The sequence below is a fragment of the Pomacea canaliculata genome, linkage group LG7, assembly GCF_003073045.1.
Source record: "Pomacea canaliculata isolate SZHN2017 linkage group LG7, ASM307304v1, whole genome shotgun sequence".
NCBI classification, from domain to species: Eukaryota; Metazoa; Mollusca; class Gastropoda; order Architaenioglossa; family Ampullariidae; genus Pomacea; species Pomacea canaliculata.
The window spans coordinates 22,429,872-22,440,679 of record NC_037596.1 but is presented as its reverse complement, the minus strand read 5'-3'; the positions used below and the strand labels follow the sequence as shown (position 1 = coordinate 22,440,679).

The window sequence follows — 10,808 nt, the reverse complement described above, 5'->3', positions numbered from 1 at the left end:
TGACCTTTCGGTCGTTGAGGGGTGATAGGTTAAAGATTGAACATTTCTCCGGGACCAGCTTTTCGAGACGGTGATAACATCTCCCCTCCCTGACTTACTTTTCTGAAACATCTAGGAAGTGTAACAGCCAGTCAACAGGTGAGTCAAAGGAAGTTGGCTGCGCCACGCAGGTAGACTTGGTGATCCCGCTTTTCTGATTGTGAGCAGTGGACCGTGGAAGGCGCGAGGGGTGAGAGGTCTGATCACAGACTGGGGGGGGGGGCTAGGAGTGGGGTAGGGGTAGAAGCCTCAAATCGTACGTCGAACACCGAGAGAGAAAGGGAGGAGTGAGAGAGAGAGAAACAAAGATTTTTTATTTGTGTTTTATGAATGATCAACCAGTCTGAATTATTTCTTTCTTAATTTTTTTATGTATTTTTTTTTTTTTTTGGAGGGAGGGGAAGGATACAATGGGTGAATATTACAGAATCAGGAGACGCTAACATCACAAACGAACACCGAAGACTTACCCGAGTCAACGCTGCAGTTTATCACACGCTCCTGTTATTACAGTTTTTTTTCAACATACGTAGCACATTTTTAAGGTTAGTCTTTTTTTTTAAAAAAAACCTAGTTAGACTAACCTAAATCTCTACTTCTTGCACTGTTTATTGCCCTACTGAAGTTCATAACAGTTCAGAGCTTTCAGCTTAGACTGTGACGTCATTGAAACAACAGGTGTTGACAGGTGAGAAATGTAATGCTGCGTAGTTTTCTTCTTGTGAACGAACTGGAATTTGTTATTTTTTTCCCCTTTTTTTGTATAAGGGTAGAGGTGTGTCAGAAGGGACAAATTAGAGGAAAAGATAGATATGAAGGAAACACAATTCCTATACACAAAAAGAGAGGGTTAATCCCAGTTGTCATGAATGTAGACAATTTCAAACAGTAAACAGTCGATTACGGTAAATACCAACAAAAACTAAACAAAACTGGGTTCAGAGTTGTTGGTGTTTACTGTCAGGAACTGTTTGTAGTCTGTAAACCATAGGAAACATTTCACTATTTCAAAAATATTTGCTTTCTAAACCTATGAAATTGTAATTCTATTAGAAGCCAAACCCTTCGTTTTTACAAGGCTAATTTTTAAAAAAAAAACAACAGATATAATCACATTTGGCAATACAATATGACGAAAAATGTTAATTTTAAAGATTTTGAGATTATGTCCCGTTATAAACGCTCAACATGTCCTTTATCTACTGTGTCTGACTGTAGTTTGCCATAAAACTGTGTAGAAATAATGTCATTGATTTTGTCGCTAAAGATAAAGACTGATTTCATTTCATATTTCTTCTTGTTGTCTCAATATTAACGAAAATAGAAAAGAGAATAAAATTTGGGATATTGGAACACTTTCTTTTGAAAAGCCGGACCACATCGCATACTATCAGGAAGACAATTCCTTCATCTTTTAAAAGAAAGCCCGCTCAAAGTCAATGAAAATCTCCGTGTGAAGATTCGCCCAACAACAACAACAAAACAACAACAACAACAATTAGTAAATATAATTCTGCTGTCGAAAATCACCCTTACTCTTGAGTTAAGCGGATCGAGAAAAGAAATAAAAGATTTGAATTTTGCTGCCAGTTATGATAACAAGTCAGGACCAGGTGTGAATCAACCTGTAAAACTTCTGGTCGATGTTCTTTGTGGAATGTAAGGAAACTGGGCTTTCCATCGGTATTTTCACAAACTTTACAGCGGATCTTGTATATTTGTGAATTTAGTCCACGTGTTACTTTCCGAGGCTAATCATTAGCAGCATGGAGGACGAACATATTTCTAACAGCTGTAACAGTAAATTTTTCTTAAGGAAGAATATAGAGTAACAGGTACCCACAATTTTGACCAAATGTCGGCAGATTGAATATATATATATATTTAGAAAATATATAATGAAAATAATGAAAGAACCAAGGAGATACTTTATTAAAAGAACTGCATGTTGATATCGCTACAGTCATCTTTATAAACTATTAACTAAGAAAGATGATCGCAGAGTGTGCTAGTGGTGCTTATTAGTTGAAGTTATATGTAGGAAAATATTAAAAGGTGAATGTACTTTTTTTAAACACCTAAATTAGCTAACAGGTTGAGATGAAACGGATTTACTAAACTTTCCACATTTCTTCGCTTGTTTTCTGAATTTTTGTGATGTTTAATCTTCAGAACCTTATAACTTTATATTTACAGGTGATACAGCCAAAAGTTTGGTTGAGTCTTTATTTAATTCTAGCTAAACATTTTGAAATGGACTTAATTATTATAATAGTAGTTCAGTAGTTACAATGTTCCGATTTTTTTTCTTAAATGTAAGCTTACTATTTTGTAAAGGACAATCACAAAACTATGTAAATTGTTTTTTCTAAGCATTACAATGTAGATCTTTCCTTCAGTTAACAATATCAAAAACATTTTGAGTTTACTCACAAATTGTTGTTACTTGATTGTTATGGCTCCTTCTTGGGCTATTTCATAGCAACCTTTTGCGGGATATGTGTAGAAAAGCATTTTGATGTTTCAATCAAAAAAAAATGATATAAAAAACCCGAGATATAATAAATATTTATTTTTCATGCTTAAATATAAATAAAAGTTGTAAATAAAAAATCCTTTAATTTTAAACTAATTAGAGTGCTATGGAAAATTACAAGAGTTTCCATCACTTTTATTCTGCATTAAAAATCCTGAATAAACTTGTGTACCCTGGCATTTCGCTCTCTCTCTATATATATAATTTTAAATCTTTACCCAATTTTTTACTTATTTATTGATAAGTTTTTTTGGTATTTTACTTACTTTTTCATTTATTTAGGACTTTTGTTAAGTTTTTCGGCTTACATGAAAATTATGTTCCTATGTTTCCCTCTCAGAAAAATCTCTTTTTTACTTTAATCTTATGAAGGTCCATCGTTCACTCTTCAAGCGGGCTTCGCACTGTACATCGAAGTAAGTAATTATAAAGTATTGCCCCATTGCTTGCAGGAAAAATATTTTTTTCAATTTCAGTAGAAATCGCAGATAGCAGGAGTTTCTGGATCTTTCATTCAGTGGAAATTAAATTTGCCAAGTTTGTCAACTTTTTGTTGGTTCGAGTCTCTTGTGTGAATCTGAATTTATCCTCCAGCTCGGAACTTTTTATCGACAATGATCGTGAATTAGGAAAAACATCTGCCGACATTTTGTAAGACCTGTCGTCTGATCACGATTCGGCTAACTCTCGTCTAAAAGAAGGAAAGAAAATGTTCAATGAATGGTGAACACGTGAACACTTGGGCGAACTACGGCTTGTCGCAATTTTATTTTTTATTTTATGCTTTTTTTCCCCGAAAAAAAGTTGCTTCAACGTGCCTAGAACCTATCGGTAAAAACGAATTGTCATTTATGAAGACGAAATCTTGGGCAACAATAAGAACCCCAGATGTATTTAACCAAGGACACGAACGCATGTCGATTCACTCAGTTTTCTAATCCAAACCAACCTCAGGTTCAGACAATGAGACTTTTTTCGTCCCAGGTGGGCGACGTCCATGGTGGCCGTGACCTGCCCTCCGTCCAGTTCATTGAAAGGCGCTCGGTGGCACCCAGCTGAGGGTCGAGTCCAGGAACACGTCTGTCAAACCGCTACCCCCACCACCCACCTCCACCTAACCTCTACCTTCATCCTTCTCCTCCACCTGGACAGTGAAAATTCCTGCAACTACATTGAGCTGATGTCTGTAATTACTGCCCCTGTGGTTACTGGTTACCTCCCTCAGTTCTTTGCCGCCCAAATCATTGTAGTTATTGAGTTTGTTCGTCTGTTTTGTAATTTTGCTCTTTGCCCTCAGGTGATTCTTTAAAAATTTACCCTGGAGCGATGTCTTCAAACCCGCATAATTTACGGGTCGATTTAACTACTTTCATGGAAGATGTCGAGAAAGCATAAGACTGACCGCGAACTTCAAGACGGACCGGAGTCAGAAGCTGCTAGTCCCAAAACTCCTTTTTTTTCAAAATCGTGAGACATTTTGTTATACAAATTAGAGGTTAGAATTACACAGCACTACAATGTCAGTGGTTAAATCGGTAAATGGTCGAGTTGGCAAAAGGTAAACTCGACTAGTTCTCTCATGTACACGGACAATACCAACCCTGATCTGCCGAGATGCCGAGGTGAGGGTGGATTGGAGGACAATCGAAGTTCTTCCCACGACACGTCGGATGAAGGGTCAGTCTCGTATCCTCCACATCAAAATATTCACGAGCGGTCACTCGGAGAATGATTGAACCAATTTTTTTCCAGCAAAATCCCAAGTGAATGTTTCCCCGCTATAACCCACTAAAAGCAAGAAGATTCTAGATGCAAATGAGGAAGGTCAACTTGACTTGCCCTGATTGGTAAGCTTGGGGTAGGTAGCCAATGATTGTCCTACTCATGCGTCACACCCTCTCGTGGTCTAGCTTTCCTTTATGGCAGCGCGCTAGAGGGGACAGGGCAGGGTGGATCCACGTGACCTAACGGGTGGCGTATAAAAGTCGTCAGAGCTAAAGCCGGGTGTAGTTTGTGTGAGTGGGTACATCAGCCTTCTCACAGGATTTTTAACCCTCGTACACTGGGACTTGAAAAGGTTCAGACCTCTGAGAAGATTTCTGTCGGAGGCTGAAGTTTGGTGCCTGTGAAGGAGGGAGAGCCGATAGTCTGCGCTTCGCGGAGCATCTAACGGTGTCACACACGTACACGTACACGTACACGTACACACATACACACGTACACACACATACATACACATACACACGCGCGAGCACCGGGTAGCCAGCCGGACTTTCTTGGTGTGATCAGACAGCATCACCCTTCAACATGTCGGTAAGTGACCTGTGACCCTCGCCCTCTTACAATAAGCACAGATGGATAACGAAGACAGTTTATATTCTTCCTTCATTCTTTTTTTTTTTGTTGTTGTTTTGTTGTTTTTTTTTTTTTTTTTGTTTTTTGTTTGTTTGTTTGTTTTTGTTTGTTTTTATATCTCCCAAAGTCAGTTTTTTTCCCTCATTAGAATTTTGGTTTTGTATCTTTTATCCTTGTTCCTATGTGTGTGTATGTGTTTTGTAAGGTGGAGGTGAATTACCGTATGAGTGTATACTTATTGATATTCCATCCACTCTTGTAGCCTTTCCCTGTTTTCTTTTGAGAGTTTTGTTTTAGATTCTTAGTTTTTTTTTTCTATTCTCTTTTTTCCTCCCTCCGTTTAGGTAAGCAGGAATTAGCTGTGTCTGATGGTAGTTTCTGTGCAAGCGCCATGCTATCAAAAAGAAAAAAAAATAAAATAAAATAAGCGATAGGATTTCAGTCAGCCAGTATTGTTTTTACTAACTACTAATCAAGACAAGTGGCAAATGTTCACTGAAAATATAATAATGATCTTTCCACTCGTGCATACGTAGGTCAGATAAGAGCGCGACTTCTTTCTGAACAAATTTCAGTTTTGAAAATTTTCATAGTGATTGAGCCACACTGTCTTGTGATGTTGTGCTCCTTCAGTGCCATCAGTTGCTGTTCATAGAGTGTTCAAGAAGATCCTGTAAATACTGACCAACAGTGCGATAGATAACGACCTGGCTACGGTCGAGTGAACCCAGCTATGCTAATGGCAGAATGGAGGACTTTCTTCACACTTGAGTGAACAATGACGAGTCTTGACCACTGAGCGCTGGTGGCTGTCAGAGGAGAGAATGAACTAAAGTCTACTTATACATACGGGTGGCCACGACCCTTCTGCTATGTCACTGAAGATCACTGAAGACAGGGGCACGTTTTGCTATCTCCATAGCAACAGTCGAGAGGGGGAGGAGCGAGACGCCACCCACGCGTCCACTTATAGTGCCCTTGGTTCAAAGGTCAACGATAGTTCCACTAACCCGGAATGCCTTTTATCCAAAAAAGCGGTTATTGTTAAATGGAACTCATAAAGAATTTTAAAAAAAAAAACATTCGGGACGTTAAAGGCCGCTGTTGCGTCATTCGCACCTGTAGGAATCAGGACACGATTCTTACCTTTAAAAAAAAAGTGTAGACGTTTAACGATGCCAATTGAAGCGGTATGGTCGAATGTTTTTGTAACAACACACAGTTCTGCCTCAGTTACCGTCAATAAAATGTAATTATTACTAAAGTGATTGAGTTTCGCGGGTATTTAAATTGTAATTAAAGTCTGTAAATTGCACAGGTGCAGCTCACGTCCTATGAGGGCGTCTCGCGCCGGCGCAGTTCGCTGGGGCCGGGGCCGGGGAAACCCTTCTCCTCCGCCCAGCAGCAGAGAGTACCTGATGTATCAGAGAAGGTAAAAACTCTTTAATCAGGAAAGATTTAAGGATGCTTGATTTAACAAGAACAAATGTAAATGGCAGCAAAAGGAGAAAGCTACCCCACTTTCCTCGAGCCTCCCAACACTCGCGTTCACCGTCGGTAATGCGGCATCAGAGCGGACTAAATAAAATAAATAAATAAATATAAATAAAAATAAAAAAAGGCGTCGTGTAGCTACCTCTTCTATTCATGACTTCTACAAATAACAACGGTTTTCAGTGATGACCAGAATTTCTTCCATCATCAATTTTCGTATTAAAGGCTATGGTCTATTTACTCATTAGGAAAATGGTTCTTACTTAAAAAAATTCCTGGTCTACGAGCCAGGGAATAATAATTAATAATTTAATATTAAAAAATGTAGAACCATAGTGACATTGCACATGTGTTTGATCGAGGACACAAGCAGAAAACCTAAAAATAAAACGATAAACATAAAAATTGAAATATCAAGCAAAACGAAGCAGAATAACTAATTTATCCACTCTGACCACAGGGTGCTTTTTGACAACAAAACTGTTATTTTATTTTTATTCGGAAACAAAACGACCAATGGGATTGAGCGAACTCAAAGGGTACAGTGTCCTGCCTGTATCTATGACTTACATATAGTTGACCCCATGACCCCTTTTTGCTGTAGCCTTTTAATTAAACTTGCTTTAAACCTTTTTCTCTGTCTCTCTCGCTCTCTCTCTCTCTCTCTCTCTCTCGCTCTCTCTCTCGTCTCTCTCTCTCTCTCTCTCGCTCTCTCTCGTCTCTCTCTCTCTCTCGCTCTCTTCTCTCGCTCTCTCTCTCTCTCGTTTTATTGACGATTGGCTTCTTCACCACAAAGCCAGTCACAAGACTCGGGCATGAAACCTTCATAATTTTTTTTTTTTCAGCATCGAGCCCAATATGAGGTTAACCCAAGTGCTGGGGTCACCCGGAAAGACAAGAAGAAAAAGAAAAAGAACAAGAACAAGGAGCTGGACAGCCTCAAGCATGAGATCGAGATGGACGAACACCGGATTTCCCTTGAAGAATTGTACAACAAGCTTGGCACTGACCCTAACTCGGTATGTGGTCACGGCACTGACCTGACATGACACCTGGCACAGTGACCGGAAGTCATAAACCATTATAATCTATATTGTGATTATATAGCTTCGATACTTTATTGTTTTGTAGATTTGAAGCACACGATAAAAAGTTAATTAATAAAAAAAATAAATAAATAGAAAGAAAAAAATATTGTTTTCAACGTAAATAAAGAACATCTGTCAATGAACATAAAATCAGTCTGAATATAAACAACCAATCGGTTAGTCAACTTGTGAATTTAATTAATAATATTTTGTATATTCTTTGTTATAAATAATACATCTCGAAAAAAATACATTTAAAAAGCGCCATTGAAATGAAATTGCCGCCTGGTTTGCAGGGTTGTCCCCCGAGCAAGCCCAAACAGATCATGGAGCGAGATGGACCAAACCAGCTGACACCACCCAAGACATACCCGAGTGGGTGAAGTTCGCCAAAGCAGATGTTTGGAGGGTTCGCCATCTTGTTGGCAGGTTCAATTCTCTGCTTCATACGCCTACGGCATCCAGACCGTGCAGACCTCTGACCCGCTGGCGATAACGTAGTCGTAGGTCAACATGGCGGCTATTTATTTCTCTCCTCCTGTTCGTGTTGCTTGCTTGACTCCATTGGATTTTACTTATTAATGGCTCTAGACTTTAAAAGAATGTCTAGATAATGTCACGTGCTTTTTGTTTAATTTAAAAAGTGATTTTTTGTAATTGTAGTGATTGGAATTTCCAGTGTGAGGACAGAACTTCTTTTTTTTCAAACATCGATGCTCTCTGTTTTTTTTTTTTTGTTGTTGTTGTTGGTTGTTGTTGTTGTTGTTGTTGTTGTTGTTCGTTCTTGTTCTTCTTCTTTGTTCTTCCATTGATGTTTTGCTGCTGTGGCTTCGCTCATTCAATGTCTATGCCGGAGACCAACTTTTCTTGAGTCAAGGAAGTATGGAGGACTATGATGGACCGGAAACACGTACCTGAGTATTTCGTTGATTCCAGACCATTTTCAGGAAGAATTATGTTCGTTTTCTTGTCCTTGCAGCTGTACCTGGCCATTGTGCTGGTGTGTGGTGCTGATCACAGGCGCCTTCTCTCTACTTCCAGGAGGCGAGGTCAACGAGGATCATCGGACTCCTTCAAGAACATGGTTCCCCAGGTGAGTTTACTTATTTTACTGCGTCACAACGACGTCAGGCGACATCGATGCAAGAACAAATTTACACTAACAATAAAACTGATTCTTGCATTTGTTTATTATTTTTTATCTATAACACTTCACATATCTACAGCTTTGCAATGTTTTCATACATATACTTCCAACCTGCCCTGCTTACTCATAAACATTTTGTCAGCTACTTTTGCAAGAGCTATGTTTATCTCCTCGTGAATGTGTTTCTTCAACACAAACCCCTCACACTTCAACCAGATCCTTTCATCAATCTTTTTGTCGCCACAGTCTGAAAGAAACCCTTTTTTCTAAAGGGATTATTATGATGGACTTGCTCATTATTATGCTACATATTTATTTAGTCATCCTTCAGCTCAACTCTTTGATAATTTCTCTTTCAACATCATTTGCGACAGTACGCTGTCGTGGTGCGCGGGGGTCAGAAACTCAATGTCAAGGCCGAAGAGCGTTCTGTTGTGATGACGTCATCGAGTGTAAGTTCGGTGACCGCGTGCCCGACATCCGGGGTCATCTTTTGCGCACGGATCAAAGTGGACAACTCCCACTGACGGGAGAATCCGAGCCGCAGACTCGAACCCCAGAGTACACACACGAGAATCCCCTGGAGACGCGCAACCCTGGTTCATTCTCCACCAACGCTGTCGATGGTAGGTCCCTAACACATTCAGTGTTGTCTTTGTCTCTCATGTCTAGAATTTTCTGGGTTGTTAAATATTGATGTACAATACTATCTCTCCCTTGTAACCAGGCACCTGTCGTGAGTAGTCATTCTGTCGCGACAACACGGTGATGGTCGCATCGCCAACTGGCGTCGGGGCTGGAGGTTGGTGATCACGCCCATCGCCAGGGAGATCTCACACTTCATTCCACATCATGCACCGGATCAGGTTTTTGGCTGTCAACTTCTTTGGCATTCTTCTTTCAGTCATTCGCCTTCCTCATGGGAATACAACTGGCTGGACGCATCATCCTTGCTGATTGCTCATCGCATTATTGTCGCCACATGTCCAGAGGTCCTGCCTGTACTTGTTCACTGGTGTAGTATGAATTTATTTTTTTATTTCTATTTTTATATTTATATGGGGCAAAAGGACAGCGACAAAAAGTGTCAAGACAAGCGAAAGTGTACATCTAAAGTAGACCAGACCGAAACAAGACGAGCAGAAATCAGTTAAGTCGTAGACACTGCAGGGTTGGCTATTACTCTCAACGGTGCCTTTGGAAAAACCCTCGCGGCAGCGCACTGGCTCGCAAAATCTGTCTGGCTGCAATTGAGAATCCTGGAGCCTTGTAGACTGCTGGGTTTTCACCTCTCTAGACTTCTGCTCGACAAAGACCGGCACATCAGCACGTAATCTGCCGCCCCGATGACAGTGATCACGCGGATACGAAACGCGGATTCATCGATGTTCGAATCGAGACGACATGAACCCGTTAGTATTCTTTTGAGGTACAGTTTCAGAACCTGAATACTGGATGCTCATAACAACTTTTACGAAGATAACTGTAAATATATGCTTTAAATCATATTAACTTTTCGCTGTTAGTTCTTAAGATTATACTTTCAATCATTCTCCTATCTCTGCAATTGGTCATTAAGAGGGTATGATAATGCTACCCTCTATGTCAAATCTTGACTATGAGACACAGAGCCACCCAAAAGCTCACCTGGACTTTCTATATAACGATAACACGTACACCACTAGTAACCTAAAACGACACGTCACAGTGCCACACTGACCTGTTACACAATTGTTCTGTTTACTAATTTCTGTGCTGCAAGAAAAACAGCGGCGAAAAAGTGAACCCTGGAAAGGCGCTCGACAGGGTGGGCATGTTGTGTCACTCGCGCTGCACGAGTTCAAGTCAAGGCGGATGTAACCGTGGCCTATCTAAGATCGTAGGAATGTTTATTACTTTGTGAGAAGTACAAGTAAGATCATAGCCCAAATTTACAGTAGTCTTCAAGTTTAGAAGATAAGAGGCTAATGATATTTGACTACTTAACGGCGGCCTTTGGGGAATAAAGTCAAACGCGTGACATAATCCCTTGTCAAACAAATAAATTTACTCTGCATTAAAGGTGAACGCCACACGAACACAGCAATCGCCGAACGCATTCTTACACCATTTGCACCCCTGACCTTGAACCTCTTTATGCAGGAGAGCT

General features: G+C 40.0%; 1 protein-coding gene across 1 annotated transcript in view; it reads left to right on the top strand.

Moving 5' to 3' along the window:
* Positions 1–4,542: 4,542 nt before the first annotated feature.
* Positions 4,543–10,808, top strand: part of LOC112567977 (sodium/potassium-transporting ATPase subunit alpha-like) — a 22,455-nt gene continuing 16,189 nt past the window's right edge. The window contains 1 exon segment of the mRNA XM_025244935.1: positions 4,543–4,888. Coding sequence (XP_025100720.1) covers positions 4,883–4,888 — 6 coding nt within the window. The 5' untranslated portion in view covers positions 4,543–4,882.